Raw genomic sequence first — 22,587 nt, forward strand, 5'->3', positions numbered from 1 at the left:
ACTCCACTAAAAAAACCTGTTAACACTGGTAAGTTAGTTCAGTAAAATTGCAAAATACAAAATCAACACAAAAATCAGTTGCATTTCTATACACTAACAATGAACTATTTGAAAGAGGAATTAAGAAAACAGTCCCATTTATAATAGTATCCAAAACAATAAAATGCTTGGAAATACATTTAACCAAGGAGATGAAAGACCTGTACATTGAAAAGTTGAGACATTAATGATAGAAATTGAAGAAGACATAAATAAAAGGGAAGATATAGCATATTCTTGGATTGGAAGAATTATATTGTTAAAATGTCTGCATTACCCAAAGTAATCTACAGATTCAAAGCAATCACTATAAAAATTCAATAGAAGTAGAAAAACAATTCTAAAATGTATATGGAACTACAAAATATCCTGAATAGCCAAACCCATCTTAAGCAAGAAGAACAGAGCTGGAGGTGTCACATTTCCTGATCTCAAACTATATTACAAAGCTATAGTAATCAAAATGGTATGTACTTGTTTTCAAGGAAGGCTGTGTATTTTAGTCTTTTAGCTGGCTATATTGCCTGCACACATAAATATACATATTTACACACACATTCACATACATCTGGATTTGTTTCTAAATAAAAAGTGAGAATGGCTAATAGGCAACTAGCTATCTCTGCTTTAATGTACTTTTGGTGTTTACCTATACTATGAGGATATATGTAACCATTCTTTCTCTTTTGGAAAAATTAAATAATTTATTTGATCATTTTATGTAACATTTAAAGTATCTTGTTAATGTTATTCTTCTTGTTCAAGTTATTCAACATACTTTGAATATAAAAACACATCACGCCTAGGAAAGTGTAGAGGAACAATTTTGTCTTTGTTTAACAAAATAAACTTATTTTGTCATCGGGGTTTAAGGTTTCAAATTTCTTAGCATTCGTTTATTTTCAACAACAATGATTTCTCTTTTAAGAATGCATTCTTCTTCAAAGAAAAAAAAGTCAGTAATTGCAGCATCAGCCATCTTAAGTGCTTCCCCTTGAAGTTTAAATCAGTTTCTCAACTTCTAGGGACAAACTCTCATCTCAGGAGAATACAGGGTGTGAGTACCTACAACCTGGAAGAGCAGCCTGTTATGTGACACCACTGTGGGAAGTAATCAGGTCACATGTGGCATTTTATTAGTGGAATTCCTCCTTCTCTGATGAAAACAAACTATTTTAATATATTTTTTAAAACCCAAAGAATATAAATACTCTTTTAACGCAATATGCTGCTATCCAAATGCATGTGTACTACATTTGAATATAGAATGTATATTATTGTCAAACGGAATTCAATGTGGTGAAATAAAAAGCACTAAATCGGGGCTTCCCTGGTGGTGCAGTTGTTAGGAATCCACCTGCCAATGCAGGGGACCCAGGTTCGATCCCTGGTCCAGGAAGATCCCACAGTTGCTCCTGCCCATGGAGCAACTAAGCCCGGGTGCCACAACTACTGAGCCTGCGCTCTAGAACCCACGAGCCACGACTACTGAGCTCATACACCACAACCACTGAAGCCTGTGTGCCTAGAGCCTGTGCTCTGCAACAAGAGAAGCCACTGCAATAAGCCTGCTCATGGCAACAAAGAGTAGCCCCCACTCGCTGCAACTAGAGAAAGCCCGTGCACAGTAACGAAGGCCCTACGCAGCCAAAAAATAAAATTTATTAATTTAAAAAAAAGCAATAGATCTAAAAATTATGTATCAACATTTATAATATTTATTCCTTTTATTTAGTTATATCCCTGTAGGTTGGAGCACCCAGAACAGAAAACTATATTCAGAGGAAAAGCACTTAGCTGGATAATAGAACATAGCATTACAAAATTTTTCCAACACCATTCTCCTTATTTTCATCTTAGCCCCCATTTCTGTTGTCATCCTGCATTGAGCTATACCGGAAAATGGATTTAATTCCCCCCCAAATTTGGCAGTTAATCTAATTTAAAGTCCATTAATGTTTGAAACTATTTATCTATTGTTCATTGTTCTGTTTGTACATTTTAATTTAACATGATATTTAAATGTGATTTCCTAGTTTTGAAAAATATATGTTATACTTTTTCTTGGACATTAACACATATCTAAAAATTACCTCCTGGGCTTCCCTGGTAGCGCAGTGGTTGAGAGTCTGCCTGCCGATGCAGGGGATACAGGTTCGTGCCCCGGTCTGGGAAGATCCCACATGCCGCGGAGCGGCTGGGCCCGTGAGCCATGACTGCTGAGCCTGCGCGTCTGGAGCCTGTGCTCCGCAACGGGAGAGGCCACAACAGTGAGAGGCCCACGTACCGCAAAAAAAAAAAAAAATTACCTCCTAAGATAAATTCAATTATCTTAAACATAAATATTGTTATTAAAAGTAAAGAAAAATATTTGGCTAATAACACATATTTACACATTATCTAAACCTGCTCCAAACAAAGTTATAAATATGAACTAAGCACATGGAGTTAGAGGGAGGAAAATTCACTGTAAGATGGCATGAAATAAATTCAAAACTCATTTCCCTTACTTACAGATTATTACCCAAATCAGCATGTATAAACAAATCCTTGTTTCCATTTCGAACTATGCTATTTTAAATATTTCTTCATTCATAGAGAGAAAATTTACAAAATTAAGATATAGCATTTAAATCTGAATGGAGTATGCTGCTCTAAAGGTGTGGAATGATTATTTATAGGTGAGTATGACGCTTACAGTTTCATAATGTGGAACAACAGATAAACAAAAAGATAAGTGGTTGACAGAGGACCACCTAATATTGGCCTCAGCCTACTAATATTATTTTCAGTTAGTAAAACTCAGACAGAAGCAGAAATTTTTAATTTAGGGCATAGGAACAAATCAAATGGCACAAAACAAATGTCATGTAAAACAATTATTGAATGCTGTAAGCAAGCAAACAGGTTTATGGGTCTCAGAATTGACTCTGACTTAATGTAAACTCAGGAGGATATACAAAAGCTAAGTCAAAGAGAAAATGATCAGTGCACATGATCATAAAAGAAAGGCCAGGTTTTATATAACTGCCACATCATGAAGTAATTTCAATCATATTACAAACATTTAATTACTATTTTCCCTAGTATAACAATAAGCCTATAATGACTACCTCTTACACACTATTTGTTACTCTGTTTAGACTAGCCAATAATTACAGGAGGCAAAATTTCACCCAACATGTTAAAGTTGTCCAGCTGCCCTGCTTCTGGAAAGTACGAAAGCCAGGAATGTCTACACAGCCCTTGTAATATCATATAGTTTTCTGTAATTTTGCACATGTACAGCAGAGGGCACTAATATAATTTTAGTAGTTGGACCTGATGGGAGTAGTTATCTGTGATTCTGGGATTCACCAGAAGTAGTAAACTAGAAAGTCTTTCTCATCTTCATCAGTGAATAGTTTCCTACTATCTAAATAGGGAAATTCTTTGCATGAAATTTACTTAAACTTTATAGCTAAAGGGCCATAATAATAGAAAGTTAACATTGATTATTCCCTAAGAAATCAACAACACAATGAGTGATCTTTGAACATCATAAACCAGCTTCCTCAGAAGACCAATAACACTCCATCAACCTCTCTCCCACTTCCTCTTGCTCTCACATAGCTACACTCATCTAACTACATCTTCTCCCAAAGCACCGTCCCAGAAATCTAAAAGTGAAAAAACTTGTGGCTATGTTAGCAGCTTTTTATGATACAGTTGAAGCATTGTCTGATCGTAATGATCTCCACAAGGTGATGGAAACTTACAGACAAGTGGAAAGACCAACAATTAGCTGTTGTGAAAGAGTGAGAAAGTTAACTGAAATCATACTCAAATATGTTGTTTCACCACAGAGAGGGAGAACAGATGGTCATACAGTTTTGTGTTCTTCATTTTCTAGGTAAAGTTAATAGAATAATTGCTATTCTTAGCCAAGTATGAAGTATGTAGAGAAAACAGTCACTTGTTTTACAAATTTAAATGCGATAGATGTATGGGCTTTGCTTTCCGGCAGACTGCCATATCCCTCTTTCCCCCCCGCAAATACCCCGGTGCAAGCCACCATCATGTCTTGCTTGAACTGGTTGTCCTGCTTCTATTCCCCTTTTCCTAACCCCACATTCCATTCTCCCCGCAACAGAGTGGTCTTTTTTTTTTTAATTAAAAAAATTTTTTTAAACATCTTTATTGTAGTATACAATACTAAAATGTTGTGTTAGTTTCTGCAAGTGAATCAGCTATATATATACATATATCCCAATATCCCCTCCGTCTTGTGTCTCCCTACCACCCTCCTTATCCCACCCTTCTAGGAGGTCACAAAGCACAGAGCTGATCCCCCTGTGCAATGCAGCTGCTTCCCACTAGCTATCAATTTTACGTTTGGTAGTGTATATATGTCAGTGGCACACTCTCATTTCGTCGCAGCTTACCCTTCCCCCTCTCCATGTCCTTAAGTCCATTGTCCACGTCTGCGTCTTTATTCCTGTCCTGCTCCTAGGTTCTTCAGAACCATTATTTTTTTTTTAGATTCCATATACATGTGTTAGCATACGGTACTTGTTTTTCTCTTTCTGATTTACTTCACTCTGTATTACAGACTCTAGGTCCATTCACCTCACAACAAATAACTCAATTTCATTTCTTTTTATGGCTGAGCAATATTCCATTGTATATATGTGCCACATCTTCTTTATCCATTCATCTGTCGATGGATACTTAGGTTGCTTCCATGTCCTGGCTCTTGTAAATAGTGCTGCAATGAACATTGTGGTACATGATTCTTTTTGAAATATGCTTTTCTCTGGATATATGCCCAGTAGTGGGATTGCGGGGTTATATGGTAGTTCTATTTTTAGTTTTTTAAGGAACCTCCATACTGTTCTCCATAGTGACTGTATCAATTTACATTCGCACCAACAGTGCAAGAGGGTTCCCTTTCATCCACACCCTCTCCAGCATTTATTGTTTGTAGATTTTTTGATCATGGCCATTCTGAGCAGTGTGAAGTGATACCTCATTATAGTTTTGATTTGCATTTCTCTAATAATTAGTGATGTTGAGCAACCTTTCATGTGTTTGTTGGCAATCTGTATATCTTCTTTGGAGAAAAGTCTACTTAGGTCTTCTGCCCATTTTTGGATTGGGTTGTTTGTTTTTCTGACATTGAGCTGCATGAGCTGCTTGTGTATTTGGGAGATTAATCCTTTGTCAGTTGCTTTGTTTGCAAATATTTTCTCCCATTCTGAGGGCTGTCTTTTCATCTTGTTAATGGTTTCCTTTGCTGTGCAAAAGCTTTTAAGTTTCATTAGGTCCCATTTGTTTAATTTTGTTTTTATTTCCGTTACTCTAGGAGGTGGGTGGGTCAAAAAGGATCTTGCTGTGATTTATGTCATAGAGTGTTCTGCTTATGTTTTCCTCTAAGAGTTTTACAGTGTCTGGCCTTACATTTAGGTCTTTAATCCATTTTGAGTTTCTTTTTGTGTATGGTGTTAGGGAGTGTTCTAATTTCGTTCTTTCACATGTAGCTGTCCAGTTTTCCCAGCACCACTTATTGAAGAAGCTGTCTTTTCTCCATTGTATATTCTTGCCTCTTTTATCAAAGATAAGATGACCATATATGTGTAGGTTTATCTCTGGTTTTTCTACCCTGCTCCATTGATCTGTATTTGTGCCAGTACCATACTGTCTTGGTCTGATATGAGAATTGTTACTCCAGCTTTCTTTTGATTTCCATTTGCATGGAATATCTTTTTCCATTCCCTCACTTTCAGTCTGTTTGTATCCCTAGGTCTGAAGTGGGTCTCTTGTAGAGAGCATATATACACGTCTTGTTTTTGTATCTGTTCAGCCAGTGTATGTCTTTTGTTTGGAGCATTTAATCCATTTATAATTAAGGTAATTATCAAAATGTATGTTCCTATTACCATTTTCTTAATTGTACTGGGTTTGTTATTGTAGGTCTTTTTCTTCTCTTGTGTTTCCTGCCTATAGAAGTTCCTTTAGCATTTGTTGTAAAGCTGGTTTGGTGGTGCTGAACTCTCTCAGCTTTTGCTTGTCTGTAAAGGTTTTAATTTCTCTGTCAAATCTGAATGAGATCCTTGCTGGGTAGAGTAATCTTGGTTGTAGGTTTTTCCTTTCCTCACTTTAAATATGTCCTGCCACTCCCTTCTGGCTTGCAGAGTTTCTGCTGAAAGATCAGCTGTTAACCTTATGGGGATTCCCTTGTATGTTATTTGTTGCTTTTCCCTTGCTGCTTTTAATATTTTTTCTTTGTATTTAATTTTTCATAGTTTGATCAATATGTGTCTTGGTGTGTTTCTCCTTGGATTTATCCTGTATGGGACTCTCTGCACCTCCTGTATTTGACTAACTATTTCCTTTCCCATATTCGGGAAGTTTTCAACTATAATCTCTTCAAATATTTTCTCAGTCCCTTTGTTTTTCTCTTCTTCTTCTGGGATCCCTATAATTCGAATGTTGGTGCGTTTAATTTTGTCCCAGAGGTCTCTGAGACTGTCTTCAATTCTTTTCATTCTTTTTTCTTTATTCCTCTTTGCGGTAGTTATTTCTACTATTTTATTTTCCAGATCACTTATCCGTCCTTCTGCCTCAGTTATTCTGCTATTGATTCCTTCTACAGAATTTTTAATTTCATTTATTCTGTTGTTCATCATTGTTTGTTTGCTCTTTAGTTCTTCTAGGTCCTTGTTAAATGTTTCTTGCATTTTCTCCATTCTATTTCCAAGATTTTGGATCATCTTTACTATCATTTTTCTGAATTCTTTTTTAGGTACACTGCCTATTTCCTCTTCATTTGTTTCATCTGATGGGTTTTTACTTTGCTTCTTTATCTGTGGAGTATTTCTCTGTCTTTTCTTTTGCTTAACTTACTGTGTTTGGGGTCTCCTTTTTGCAGGCTGCATGTTCGTAGTTCCCGTTGTTTTTGGTCTCTGCTCCCAGTGGATAAGGTTGGTTCAGTGGGTTGTGTAGGCTTCCTGGTGGAGGGGAATGGTGCCTATGTTCTGGTGGCTGAGGCTGGATCTTGTCTTTCTAGTGGGCAGGATGACATCTGGTGGTGTGTTTTGGGGTGTCTGTGAACTTAGTATGATTTTAGGCAGCCTCTCTGCTAATGGGTGGGGTTGTGTTCCTGTCTTGCTAGTTGTTTGGCATGGGGTGTCCAGCACTGGAGCTTGCTGGTCGGTGAGTGGAGCTGGGTCTTAGCGTTGAGATGGAGATCTCTGGGAGAGCTCTCGCCCATTGATATTACGTGGGACCAGGAGGTCTCTGGTGGACCAGTGTCCTGAACTCAGCTCTCCCACCTCAGAGGCTCAGGCCTGACATCCGGCCGGAGCACCAAGACCCTGTCAGCCATGTGGATTTAATCTGGAGAAAAGTCATTTCTAAGCCATCAAGTCTAACCAGCAGTTCTCAGTGGAGGGCTCAAAAAAAAAGTTTTTTTGATGTGGACCATTTTTATAGTCTTTATTGAATTTGTTACAATATTGCTTCTGCTTTATGTTTTGGTTTCTTGACCCCGAGGATGTGAGATCTTAGCTCCCTGACCAGTGACCAAACCAACCCCCCTGCACTGGAAGGCAAAATTTTAACCACTGGATGGCCAGGGAAGTCCCCAGAGTGGTCTTTTATTAATATAGTGAATTCACATCTGTCCTCTGCTTTAAAATCCTTGAGGTCTTAGAACAAAATTCAAATTCCTTTCTTCATCTTACACCACATATCTTTTCACTCTAACTCCTGTCATAGTTGTGTCGTCTCTGGTTTTAGAACACACCAAGCAACTTTGGTCCTCAGGGCTTTGCATTTGCCATTCACACTCCAAACTTTCTAAATCGTTGTTTTCTTCTCATCTTTCAGGTTTCTGCTTAAATTATACCTCTCAGAGAGGGCTTTCGTAGTCAACCTAAAAAAGTAGTCCCTACCCAGATACCCTCTGTCTCATCACACTTTCTTTCCTTTCTAACACTTATTGCACTCTCTATCTTGTTGTTGTTGCTTTTAAAGTTGTTTACGTTTTTGTCATTGCCTTTCCCCATTTTGAGTTCCACAAATGTAGGGATTGGTTTACCTTTTCCCTTCTGTATCTCCCATGCTAAGCCTGTAGTGCATAATAGGTAGTACTCCATACATAATTTGACTCACTAATTAGATCACTGTGAGATATATTTTGCATTCCAGAAGCAATGCGTGGCATGATTTAAAAAAAAAAATTTTAACAGCTTAACTTATGTTCTTTTTTTCAAACCAGATTGATTCTCAATCAGCTGCATATTAGACTCACTTGGGGAGCTTTAAAAAAAATAACAACACCTGGGCCCCACACCACAGCCATTAAATCAGAATCTCTGGGGATGGGACACAGGTATTATTATTTGAAAAGATCCTTTAGTTGATTCTAACCTAAAGCCAGCATGGGAAAAGCTATTATTAACTATTGTTCCCTTTTCTTTAAACTCCAAATCAGCTCATTTGTTACTCCATTAATATCTTTTAGTATGATTCCTTTTCAAATGATTTCGTTAAGAAATGTTTCTGGTGAGATCAGGGTCCCTTTGTGGCTCTTATCAAATGCCTTATAAAAACCACTTCAAACTTGGAGTTTACTTATGGATCACAAAACTTGTTCCCTAGCCATGTAGATACTTTAATCTACTTGGGAATGGGCTTCTTTGGGATAACAGACATTTCCTGGGAAATAGTTTATATGGATGTGTCAACCTATGAAGCACAGCAGTATTTGGATTTTACTCATAAGCTTTTGCTTTTTATTCCTACTTTCACTTTCTCTGTTGTCCGATAACCTCCCAGATATGTGCTTGGTGTGCTTCCTACTCAATCGAAGGAACTATCATTTGCTTAAACGTTCCTTATTGGAAATGCTTTCCCTGACCACTCTGCCTAAAATGGGGCTCAACCACTGCCTTCACTCACTCTTCCCTTTCCTTGCTTTATTTCTGTTTACATAACTTTTCACTAATTAACAAGTATAGTTACTTGTTTATGATGTATTTTCTCCTACTAGAATATAAAGTCCATAAAAGCCAGGATCGTGACTATTCACTGCTGTATCCCTAGCAGTTTCAGTAAGTATTTGTTGAAAAAATGAAGGAATGAATGAACAGTGTCTGGCAAGGGTCCCCCAAATTTAATTTCATTTTCTCTCTTTCTTCCCTTTATTATCCCACGGAATTTTGCTATATCAGGAAGCATGATTTGGGGGAAAAAATGTTGGCAGCACAGGAACCATTTTATTAATTTAACAGTCTCATTTTTCCCCAGTAGTAGTTAGCATGCATGTGATCTATTTATATCTTATTTTAATCTTGATAAGTTACCCATAAAAATATTTCCTGTTCATAGCAAAGCAATGCCCCACTAATGTGAGATATAATTAACAACCATAAGGAACGTCTGGTAATTGCTGAAGACGACTTTCTTTGGCTTATAGGGAGCTAGTTGAGAGACATTTCTCAAGTGCTTCCTTTGTAAGGGCGTTGTGATAGGTATCATGAGAGGTACAGAAAAAAGAGAGTTATCTTCTGCCTTCTAAATGTTCTAAATGTGAGAATAATACAATTATGGATGCAAAATGTAAAATAGATGCAAAATGAAAACTGAAAAATAATATCTTGGGGGATTCCCCCCCCCCATTAGATGAAGTGGCCTAAAACTTCTGGAAACCAAGTTTTAATGCAGAATGTGAAGTCAGTAAAAGAAAGCACATGCATTGATGCTTGTCTGTTCACAAGCTCTGTACTTTTTCTTTTTTTTTCCTTAAGATTTATTTAGTTTTTGGCTGCGTTGGGTCTTCCTTGCGATGCGTGGGCTTACTGTGATGGCTTCTCTTGTTGCAGAGCATGGGCTCTAGGCGCACAGGCTTCAGTAGTTGCAGCACGCGGGCTCAGTAGTTGTGGCTCATGGGCTCTAGAGTGCAGGCTCAGTAGCTGTGGTGCCCAGGCTTAGTTGTTCCATGGCATGTGGGATCTTCCCAGACCAGGGACCGAACCCGGGTCCCCTGCATTGGTAGGCAGATTCTTAACCACTGCTCCACCAGGGATGTCCCAGCCCTGTACTCTTTATCTAACTCTTGCCTAGATTCTGTTCCCTCTTCTTTATGTGATTTCCCTTTTCCTCCTTTATGGACTTGTAAGTTAGAGTAACATCCAACCAGCTGCCATGTGAACAACATAAGGGTTGTTACTTTAACTCATTTATTGGGTATAACAAGATGCTATTTACACTCTGTTCCAGGTGTTGCTTATTAGACTACATTGGCCTCTTGGGCTGGACACCTTCTGTTTGCCTCTCCACCTTGTCTCTTGATGTTTTTTTTGCCCTGCTCTGTGTCCTGCTGGGCTGCCATGTAAAAACTGGTTGAGTTCAGCCAGTAGGGAGCATGGGAGGAGATGGGCCTGAGGGAAGAGAGTGAAGTTTGAGTATTTGTTCCCCTGGCTTCCTGTCTCTTGAGTCTGTGTCTTTCACCACGCAGCTCTCTGTACACAGCCCTTTCTGTCTCCTCGTTCCAATAGCTGCTCATTCCCCTCACCCTTTCAAGTTTAGGGTGATAAAATCTCCCACCCTTTGATTAGCATTGAGGTACTACACTACCCTTTGTGCTATCTCTAGATCCTACCCTTACCTTTGTAATTAGTCTGTATTTTAACTGGTCCTCAAATTACTCTATGTGAGTTGCCATCAACTTCCTACTGGGACTCTGATCAGCTTGCTAAGCAGGAAGAGAATCAGAGCCTGGAAATTCCAACCCTCTATTCACATGATTGGTTGGCTCCCCATGGCAGCCAGCCTCCATCCTTAGGTTCTTTCCAAAAGTCAACTCATTAACGTAAAAAGACACATTTAGGAAATTACAAGGGTTTTACGTGCTCTGTGCCAGAAACGGGGATGGGGACAAAAACCAAATATGTATTTCTTATTATAAATCACAGTATCACAAAAGGCAAAATGCCACTGTGTGTGTGTGAGTGTATGCACGTATGCCTATATGCTATGATAGTGTATGAACACTGTTATAGGGAATAGATAAGTATCATCAAGACAGAGATGTTAAACCAGATCACTGGCAATGGAAGAAGAAGGCCTTCATGTTTGGGGTGAAGGCAGAGAAGAAAAATAGGTGGAAGAGTTGGAGTACTTTTTCAATATTGCCTTGAGGGTAAAGAAAATCCACATAAAATACCAAGGACCATGGTTCTATCATTGCCTCTCTTAGGGAAGAGGAAACTGAAATACAGATGAGAAAGCTGAAAAAAATAGTGTTGTCTCATTCTAGCCATGTGTTAAAACAAAGAGCCTAAACTGTGAAACCTTGTGTATTGAATCAGTGGAACTCCTCAGGGAATTTGGGATTGTATTCCAAACTTCACCTAGCTAAGTAAGCTGATAACAGTTACTCAGAACAACAGCACATGGCTTATTTTTTTCTCTAGAACAACACCCACACTGAGAGTTAGGACTTAATGGAGATAATTTTAGAAAAGCCTATTAGTAAGGAAAGAAAAGACAGTTATTTAAACAGTTTTGGACTGTTATGTAATCATTGAAGATGAAAATGGAAGATGAAGTTCTGTTGTTGTAGCTCTGTAAGGTCATCCTTTTTGAACTGCAGGAAAATCACGTGGGACAACTGGAACTGATGATGCCATCCTTAGATACCTATGATCTTGACCTAGAACACTCTCAGGACTGATCAATAGTTGCCAGGCATCACTCGAACAAAATTGTATTACAGTCTTCCTTCAGTATCCTTGAGGGATTGGTTCCAGGACCCCCCTGGATACCAAAATCCGCTGGTGCTCAAATTCTTTGTATTAAATAAAGTTGTATTGCATATAACCTATGCACATACTCCCGTATACTTTAAATCATTTCTAGATTACTTGTAATGCCTAATACAATGTAGATGCTATGTAAATCGTTGCTGGCATGTGGCAAATTCAAGTTTTTCTCTTTGGAATTTTCTCAAATTTTTTTTCTGAATAGTTTTGATCCATGTTTGGTTGAATCTGCAGTGTGGAACCCATGGATACAAAGGCCAACAGTAATTACAAGTACAAAACAATTTTCTTGGTTTACTCTTAACTCCTGGATTGCAGTTTGTCCACAGTAGACTGACATGATATGTCTACTGCTGATTCCAGTGCCACAATGGCACATTCTAGTTTGTGGGATTATCTTTTTTTTGTTTTGCTGTACGCGGGCCTCTCACTGCTGTGGCCTCTCCTGTTGCGGAGCACAGGCTCCGGACGCGCAGGCTCAGTGGCCATGGCTCACGGGCCGAGCCGCTCCGCGGCATGTGGGATCTTCCCAGACCAGGGCACGAACCCGTGTCACCTGCATCGGCAGGAGGACTCTCAACCACTGCGCCACCAGGGAAGCCCTGGGATTATCTTTTAATGTTGAAGGAGTGGCAATAGGCTATTCTTGATTTAGATCCCTAGAATATGGCAAGAACCTTAAAATTGAGATAAATGTCAAAATGATATGAAAGAAATCTATGATATTTAATGTCTTACCAATACCTAATAGTGGCTTTAGATTTAACAATTAAATCCATTGCCCAAATAAAGAGTATACCAAATTGGTAAAGGAGAAATAAACATGTCTTAAAATTTGGCATTCTTTCTGAAAAACAAGAAACATAAAGGCTGAGAAAGTGCTAACACATTTTTCTCTTTTTAAATAGAAGTTAGATTTAAATTTTTAAAATTAAAGTGAGAGATGCAATTTAAATGCCATATTAATTTGCACATTTCCCTCATTTTCCCCAATATTTCAACTATACAATGGTGATATAGATAGAATCGTGTGTTTCTGTAGTTTAATATACTTCATCCTCAGCAGACTTTATTATGCATTTCTGAAGAACAGAAATCATCACTTTTAAATGTTTGAACAGAAAATTGCACAGGAGAAACACTTGATTGTTTTGGACATTTTTATTTAGGTATTATTTCAGATCTTTAACTTATCTTTCTGAGTTACAGGTGTTAATATACAGTGTTTCACACATTTCTGTCATTTTAGCAAGTAACTAATGCAAGAAAGAACTTCCTATGTATGTTTCTGAAAATGTGCAAGTTTCAGTTCTTGAAAATTCTCTGCCAGTAAAGAACTGTTAACAACTCAATAACAAAAAGACAAACAACCCATTTAATAAGTGGACAAAGGACTTGAATTGACATTTCTCCAAAGAAATAAACAAATATCTAACAAGCACATGAAAAGATGATAAATGTCATTAGTCCTTAAGGAAATGCAAATCAAAACCACAATGAGACACTATTTCCCACTCAATAGTATAACCAATATAAAAAAGGAAAATGACAAGTGTTTGTGCGGATGCAGAGAAATTGAAATTCTCATACATTGCTGGTGGGAATGTAAATGGGGCAGCTACTGTGGAAAACAGGCGGTTCTTCAGTAACTTAAACATAGAATTACCAAATGACCCAACAATTTCACTCCTAGGTATATACACAAAATATTTGAAAATAGGTGTTCAAATAATAACTTGTATGCGAATGTTCATAGTAGCTCTATTCATAATAGGCAAGATGTGGAAACAACCAAAATGCCATGAATGGATGAATGGATAAACAAATTGTGGTATATCCATAAAACGGAATATTATTCAGCTATGAAAAAGAATGAAGTACTGATGCTAAAAATTGAATGAACCTTGAAAACATGCTAAGTGAAAGGAGCCAGACATAAAAGGCCACATGCTGAATGGCTTCATTTAGATGAAATATGCAGAATGGACAAAACTATAGATACAAAGCAGATTGGTAGTTACCTGGGGCAGGCTTGGGAGATAGCAGAAATGGAAAGTAACTGTTTAATAAGTAAGGGTTTTTGGTTTGGGGTGCTGAAAATGTTCTGGAACTAGATAGTGGTGATTGTTGCCTAACATTTTGAATGTACTTAACAACTTTGGATTGTTCTTTATTTGCAGCCACTTAAGTGGCTATAATGGTAAATTTTGTGTTATGTGTATTTTAGCACCAAAAAAAATTAAAAAAAATTGTCTACCTAGTCATAGATTCAGATATATCCTTCTTTTCAAATATGTTTATTTATCCATTGTACATAATAGAAGAGACTCCACTACTTTTCAAAAGAATTTTTCTATTTATTTTTCATTTTAGATGAAATGATACCCTCTGAGTGAGTACCAAATAGCCATTGAAAATGTACATTCGCATTGATTTCATGCCAAATATGTGAGTCATGTGATTAGAATTCCCATAGTCTTAAACCCAACAAAGTCTCATGTGCTATCAGACCTAATGCTGTATTTCAAGTGACAGGTATGGAGTAAGGGTAGGAATCAAAGGATGGGTTTTAGAGTTAAGTGGATCTGTATTCTAGCTTTAATACCAGATGTGGGACTTCAGACAAGGTAGAGTAATTTTTTAAATCTCAGTTTTCTCACTAGTAAAATGGGGATAATAACATCTATTTTACCCTCATGTTGTGAGAATTGAATGAGTACATATGTGAAAAGTAGTTATCACTGGACTCAGCATATAGTAAATGTTCAATATGGTAGCTACTTTTAAGACAGGCTTATATGTACTTTTTCTAGTGTAATCCTTTTATAAATTTTATTAAATATTCACCTTCAGTGGGAAGAAAGCACAATCATCCTGCCTCAGCAGAATTCTGACTGGGAGAGTGTCTTTTGTTTTTTTAAACATCTTTATTGGAGTATAACTGCTTTTCAATGTTGTGTTAGTTTCCGCTGTATAACAAAGTGAATCATCTATATGTATACATATATCCCCATATCCCCTAGGGAGGGTGTCTTTTGATGTGCTGACTAGATTCTGGCACAAAGCGGTAATTTTGATTAAATGAAGAGGTCATCAGTTAAAACGGTCACCTCCCTATTTCCACAGTCCTCCTTAACCCATCTCAGCTCTCCAAGTACTCTGGAACCTTTTCCGCAGAGGACAGCGATCTAGCTTTCGGTAGAACTCGAGTGCTAGCTCAAGCGCATCTCCTTACTAAACTCATCACGAGTAGGACGTGTTTTAATGACAGAAAAAGAGGTTATTCAAAGTTTATAAACAAAGCCGGAAGGAAGGAAGGAAAAAAGAAGAAAAAGAGAGGATGAACAATAGAGTTGGTCTTGTTTCTTTAACCACGCTCCAAATTACTGGCTTCAAATTAGTCCAAGGATCCAAACTGTGGGAATGCGGGTCACACTCACTCTGATACGCAGCCAACTGCGTAAAGAAGCTGACATAAAACTCAAAGGAAGTCCTGACTCTTGCAAAAGACAAAGGGTGCACAAAAGATCATAATTCAAATGGGAAACCTGCCCGCTAGTTCCAGCTCAGCCCAAGGCTTTCCACATCTCCTCAACATCAGTCAGTTGGTTGTCAGCTGTACGTCAAGCAGTTTTGCTAAAGGGTTTGAAGAAAACACTTAAGTGTAAAACTTATTCCCTGATCCTCAAGGAGTTTACAACAGCGCTGGAGGGATTAGCCCTATAACTAACACTACAGGGCGGTCAATGAAACGTGACAAACGAGTTGGCATGGGCCTTGAAGGCAGAGGAATTCACAGTTAGGGATCATTTGGGGGTAGGGGCTTGTCAAGGAAGGCTTTAAGAAGTGGGATGTAAGCTAGGCGCAAAGCAGCAGGTAGGATTTTAGGCGTGCGGGAAGCCGTGACGTTGCAGGTTAAAGACTGACCAGGGCACGCGGGGATAGTGCGCGGGGCGGAGCCGCCTGACTCTTCGGGCCACGGCGCGTGCGCCGCTAACGCTCGCGCCGGGCGCGCGGCCCGTGGGAAGCCAGCCAGGACCCGCGAGCGCGAAACGCCGCGCGCCAAGGCGGGAAAAGTCGGGCGCATGCGCAGCTCGGAGCTTCGGGCTTGCTCGGATGGGGAAGGGGAGGAGGAGTTTCCTAGAGGGAACTTGACCCGTTAGTAGCCGCGGCCATGGCGGCGCGCTTGCGGCCCTCACAGCTCCCTCCGCCCGCCGCGCGACAGTTGGGGCCCGGGTCCCCACGTGTTGGGCTGGGAGCTGTGGCACACGAAGTGCTAAGCGACACTTCGGGTCTTGCGGGCGCAGCGCGGGAGGGCGTCATGGACAAAAGCGATTTACCCCGGCGGGGCGAAGAAGGGTCAGAGGGCCAGCGAGGGCCAGGGCGGACAGCTGCGGCTCAGGCTCCCCTCCACAGCGCGCCCATGGGGTCCATGCGACTAGAGGGCATCTCGGTAGAGGAGGCGATGGTGACCCGGACGCAGCTGCTGGAGGAAGAGCTGAGCAGCGTAAAGGAGGAGCTGGCCCTGTGTCAGGTATCGAGGTGGCCGCCGGTCTTTCCCCTCCACAGCCGGGCCGGGGCCGGTGGGGAAATGCGCCCGTCTCCTTCTGCCTTCGGCTGCCTAGCTGCGCGGGTTTGGGACCCACCCACCTCCGCCCGGCGGCGCCCGGTGCCGGCTCCCACACCCAGCCTGGCCCGCAGCTCTGGGCTGAGGGAGGCGGTCTCGTCCGGCTCGCCGACCTCGGGCTCCCGCCCTTCTCCGGACAGTGGGCGGGCAGGGTCGGCCAAGGCGCCCTGGGTTTGGTTGACCTCACTTGGATCCCACCAAAACGCGCAGTCGCACCCCTACCGCCCCCAAGCCCAAGGTCTGTGTCGTGACTGTAGTGGTACTTGGTGCAGCAGGAGTGCAATCCCTGAGTTGAAATGTGGAATGGGAAAGTGGAAACACTCTTATTGAAATAAAACCCATGGATGAAGGAGCCTGTTTTTAATTGTCAAACCCACACTTGCCCTTGTTCTTAAGTAAAACTTAAGTTGTTAAAACAGACCAATAATTTTTAGGGAGTCTCAGGCTGGGAATTTTCATTCACAGTAGATGATGCTTAATATTTATTAACCAACTAAGTTAATTCCATACTTCTGGAGCGAGAAATCTCATTTTCATCTTGCCTGGGAAAAGCATTTACTAAATCAATTGCTTTAACATTACTTTCCTGTTATTCGTATATACCAAAGATGGCTTGACTACTCATGTTCAGAAAGATTTGATTTTCCTTTATAGTTTTGCATCCTTACCACCATCTCTTCTCCGAATTTACCAGAACCTTTAACAGGGTTGGGTGACTAAATGTTCGGAATTCACTCAACAGTAGATCTTTGAGTCACTCTGTCTTCAAGACAGAACCAATTAAGAACTGCTAAACAACAAGGTAACTTTATAAACAATATCATAAGTTTAGATTAATAAAAATTCCTGAATTTCATTCTCATAATTCTATTGGATTCTTTTGCAGGATTTTACTGATTGAGTCAAGGATGTAAAAACACAGTAGTCTTGTTCAAATTGAATATGTCTTTGCTTAAACAAGTTGGGGAGGTATTATGTGACTGCCTCCTTTTGACTTTCCATTCTCTATTCTTCACTGGGTAAGGAGCAAAGGGATAAATAAAAGACACCAAGGAATTAAAGCGTTTTGTCATCTCAGTCTTCACCTTTGGGTAGTTTAAAGATGTGAATCCATGATAAAGGGCTTTGTTACTTTGGCAAGTCCTAATCTAAGATGCTGTTTGCCCATATCTTCTACACCCTTTCTCCGCTACCCCTTACTCTGTATTTACCATAGTTGTGCCCTGAGCTGGATGAGGAACTAAGATGTTTAGTTTTGTGACTGACTTGATTAAGAAATCAGTCTGTTGGAAACAGCCCAATGACCCTCTTCCCCCAATCCTTTAACTATAATATTCTTTCAAAATGGGACTACGGAAGATGTAAGAATTGAGATGGTCATAGGTAGCCTAGAACAATGGTTCTTGAGATTTTATAGTACTGACACTGTTAGATGATCATAGGCATTCCAGTAATGTGAGATGAGGTTGGCACTATCCCATACCATAAAACTTCAGTCAAATCATACTCCTGCTTTTGGGGAAATTTGGGAGACATAATAATTGAATTGTTTTATAAAAAGCATTTAAGTAATTAAACATTCACTTTTACATTTTTAAAATTAGTTCTTCCACTTATATATTAAGCTAGAAATCACAGTACCCAAGAACACATAGTATTAACCCCTGTGTTTTCCACAGCTCTCAAAAATTGTACCCAAGATAAGAAATTCATTTTACGTCAACCTAGTAAGTAGACACACATACACATGCATATAATTTCAGAAAGAATATTTACCCTGTGTGTCCTGAACTCTGATGTTTTCTTTTAAAATCTATTATTTAAGAAAGTGCTGCTAATATCTACTAAATTAATTTCACAGCCCAGTAATGGGCAAAATGCACACTTTGGGAAAAAGAACCCCACTAATTAATTAGTCTCTGGTCATAAGTTGCAGCTTCATTTAAATTAGTTGGTTTTCTCCCCACGTTTAACTTACAGGAATTCAATTATATGTGCTTGGTGAAGAAAAAGAAAGTGATTCCATGTACCATTCCAGTCCATTGGAATGACTCAGAATAAGCATGTAATAGAAAACAATCTGTTTCAACTGTTTCTCTTAATATGAGTATCTCATCCTACTCTATGTGATTGTGATATTTAAACTTTTTTTCATATGGCCCCAGGTTAGCAAGCAACATACACATACTTAGATGAAGAAAAAGTGGTTGATTTCAGTGTGGGAAGAAAAGTTGTCCGTATTGGATTTACTGAGAATAGGTTAGCTTCCAAATCTAGCATTTTCTAAGGAACTTTCAAAGGTACTCCAAAGATCAATTTCAGGTTCATGACAGTCATGCTTTATTCACTGATTTAGAACCTAACTTCACCATACTCTTAATTTTGATTTTGTATTTCAAGATTGTGGTCTATTTGTGACCAAGAATGGGGTTGTGGGTATGTGTATGTGCACATTTTTTACCACTTATAGAATATCAGATAAGAAAAAGTTATGTATGTGTAATGTATATATGTATAGACACACATACAGGTGTACACACACACACAAATTTATGTATATCTCAAACCATATTTCTCTTTTTAGTCACAGCCAAAAATATTTACTAAACCTATATACCAATTTCAGGTAAAGATATATTATGGTGTTCAAATGAAATATATGTGTATTACTCCAACTTTCATGATGAAATTAACTTTCATGATGTATGTGATGTTGGAATTAAGAGTATATAACTACAGAAATCAACCAGTTACATTTTTTAGTAGACATTTAGGTGTGTTGAAACCTTGTCCAGTCATTCACAAAGAAAAAACAAAATTGAGGGATTTCCCTGGCGGTCCAGTGGTTAAGACTCCACGCTTCCACTGCAGGGGGTGCAGGTTTGATCCCTGGTGAGAAAACTAAGATCCTGCATGCGGTGCAGCACGGTCAAAAAAAGAAAAAAACATTGAGAACATGTTGTATAATTAGAATTCTCACTGTTGTTAGGAGCTGTATTCTAATAGATGAATCTTTTTGTACAGTTATTTTTCATAATATAATTTAGTGAGTGGCTAGTTTGTGCCATACTTTGTAATTAAACTCTTTCCATTGTTTTCTTTGAGTTCTGGTAGGAAATTAATTTGTTTAAATATAGAAAATAGTTTTCATATGTTTGTTGAATTCATTCGTGCAGTAGAGGTCAATCGAGGGCCTATTATGTTGGCATATACTAAACTAGGTGGTGGGAGAGTAGGTACCCAGTGAAAAAGATAATTTTGTTTATCTGTGTCTGTAAAGTTGATATTTATTTCCATGTTGATAAGTGAAAGTCAAAGCCAATCCACTGCTAAGATAACTCAGACCCAAATCTTCGGGCATTTAGTCAGCTCTCATTGGCTGAGTTTAATAAACTTTGTGAGAAGGAGTAGTATTTTTAAATTTATATTTTAAATTATTTGATTCTGTGTGGAAGTTTTGTAGTAAGAATAAGGCATTTTATAATGAGTAATATTTAAGGATTTTTACTTTTAATTTTTGAAAAGAACATTTTAAATGCCCAAAGGAAAGGAAAATATAAAGATAATATGGTTGGTAGTAGTTAGTTTCCTTGTTTTAATAATGTGTGGAATAGTTTGGAAACTAGTTTTGTGTTTTTTGGGGGCTTTTTTTTTTTGTATATGAAGGAGCGTCTTTTTAATAATTAGAGGTATAATCCACATTGAAGATTATATAGCATTTAAATAACTAAAAAACTTACAAAAACTAATACATATTGTACAATAGTCCCACAATCCATTTGTAGCATTTTATTGCTCACAAAAGAACTTACTTCTTTTTCTCAAGTCAAGTATCACTTATACATTTGAGTATTTTTAGGTGACAAAATCTGAATACCATTGCTGATCATAAATTAATAACAAAAGAAATTAATAACTGAAGTTTAATAGAGAAATTTGGAAATTAGAAAGGTCTCCCCCTAGTGACTTCTGGGTATAAATTGTAGTTATAAATTAACAATAGACTGTTTCTGGAGGAGTCTTTTCTTCTGGTTGCTTTTTTTTCTGGCCTCTATGATAAAAACAATTTAAGGAGAGTTTGTTGTTACTTTCTCCTTGGTGGGGATTAAAGAGGAGATGTGAAATAACCATTAACCATAACAATAGCAAAAAGAAAGAAAAAAATGTATAAATTAATATGTAAAGATTTTTTTCATCAGATATTTATTGATTTCTTACTTTGTCCTTCTAACTGTATTAGAGCTAAGTCCTTTATTAGTAAGTCACACTTAGTTAAGCTGGAGTAACTCAGTTATTTTGTAAATGTTGAAAACCTACTTTTTTTTAAGTTTTTACTTTTGTTAACCTTTCTTGCTTAGTATTTTAGGTAGAGGAGTTGAGGTGAAAAATACATGTGACTCTTTACTATTTTTTTTTCTATTTTTTTTAAACATCTTTATTGGAGTATAATTGCTTTACAATGGTGTGTTACTTTCTGCTGTATAACAAAGTGAATCAGCTATATGTATACATATATCCCCATATCCCCTCCCTCTTGCGTCTCCCTCCCACCCTCCCTATCGTACGCTTCTCGGTGGACACAAAGCACTGAGCTGATCTCCCTGTGCTATGTGGCTCCTTCTCACTAGCTATCTATTTTACATTTGGTAGTGTATATATGTCCATGCCACTGTCTCACTTCGTCCCAGCTTGCCCTTCCCCCTCCCTGTGTCCTCAAGTTTATTCTCTACATCTGCGTCTTTATTCCTATCCTGCCCCTAGGTTCTTCAGAACCTTTTTTTTTTTTTTTTTTTTTTTTTTTTTGCGGTACACGGGCCTCTCACTGCTGTGGCCTCTCCCGTTGCGGAGCACAGGCTCTGGACGCACAGGCTCCGCGGCCATGGCTCACGGGTCCAGCCGCTCCGCGGTATGTGGGATCCTCCCGGACCGGGGCACGAGCCCATGTCCCCTGCATCGGCAGGCGGACTCTCAACCACTGCGCCACCAGGGAAGCCCCCCCTTTTTTTTTTTTTAGATTCCTTATATATGTGTTAGCATATGGTATTTGTTTTTCTCTTTCTGACTTACTTCACTCTGTATGACAGACTCTGGCTCCATCCACTTCACTACAAATAACTCAGTTTTGTTTCTTTTTATGGCTGATATTCCATTGTGTATATGTGCTACATCTTCTTTATCCATTCATCTGTTGATGGACACTTAGATTGCTTCCATGTCCTGGCTATTGTAAATAGAGCTACAGTGAACATTGTGGTACATGACTCTTTTTGAATTATGGTTTTCTCAGGGTACATGCCCAGTAGTGGGATTGCTGGGTCATATGGTAGTTCTATTTTTAGTTTTTTAAGGAACCTCCATACTGTTCTCCATAGTGGCTGTATCAATTTACATTCCCACCAACAGTGCAAGAGGGTTCCCTTTTCTCCACACTCTCTCTAGCATTTATTGTTTGTAGATTTTTTGATGATGGCCATTCTGACTGGTGTGAGGTGATACCTCATTGTAGTTTTGATTTGCATTCCTCTAATGATTAGTGATGTTCAGCATCCTTTCATGTGGTTGTTGGCAATCTCTATATCTTCTTTGGAGAAAAGTCTATTTAGGTCTTCTGCCCATCTTTGGATTGGGTTGTTTGTTTTTTTGATATTGAGCTGCATGACCTGCCTTTATATTTTGGAGATTAATTGTTTTGTCAGTTGCTTCATTTGCAAATATTTTCTCCCATTCTGAGGGTTGTCTTTTCGTCTTGTTTATGGTTTCCTTTTCTGTGCAAAAGCTTTTAAGTTTCATTAGGTCCCATTTGTTTATTTTTGTTTTTATTTCCATTTCTCTAGGAGGTGGGTCAAAAAAGATCTTGCTGTGATTTATGTCATAGAGTGTTCTGCCTATGTTTTTGTCTAAGAGTTTTATAGTGTGTGGCCTTACATTTAGGTCTTTAATCCATTTTGAGTTTATTTTTGTGTATGGTGTTAGGAAGTATTCTAATTTCATTCTTCTGCATGTATCTAGCCATTTTCCCCAGCACCACTTATTAAAGAGGCTGTCTATTCTCCACTGTATATTCTTGCCTTCTTTATCAAAAATAAGGTGACCATATGTGCATGGGTTTATCTT

General features: G+C 38.6%; 1 protein-coding gene across 7 annotated transcripts in view; it reads left to right on the plus strand.

The window, feature by feature from the left end:
• Positions 1-15,961: 15,961 nt before the first annotated feature.
• The window catches only part of CNTLN (centlein), a 328,541-nt gene continuing 321,915 nt past the window's right edge, over positions 15,962-22,587 (plus strand). For 5 of the 7 annotated variants that reach the window (XM_067744462.1, XM_067744468.1, XM_067744464.1 and 2 more), the window contains exon 1: positions 15,963-16,380. In XM_067744462.1, the coding sequence (XP_067600563.1) occupies positions 16,021-16,380 (360 nt within the window). In that variant the 5' untranslated portion in view covers positions 15,963-16,020. Of the gene's footprint in view, positions 16,381-22,587 lie in introns of all 7 variants that reach the window. The other 2 variants (XM_067744463.1, XM_067744465.1) reach the window with 1 other exon arrangement.

Source organism: Pseudorca crassidens, chromosome 7 (assembly GCF_039906515.1).
Source record: "Pseudorca crassidens isolate mPseCra1 chromosome 7, mPseCra1.hap1, whole genome shotgun sequence".
Lineage (NCBI taxonomy): Eukaryota > Metazoa > Chordata > Mammalia > Artiodactyla > Delphinidae > Pseudorca > Pseudorca crassidens.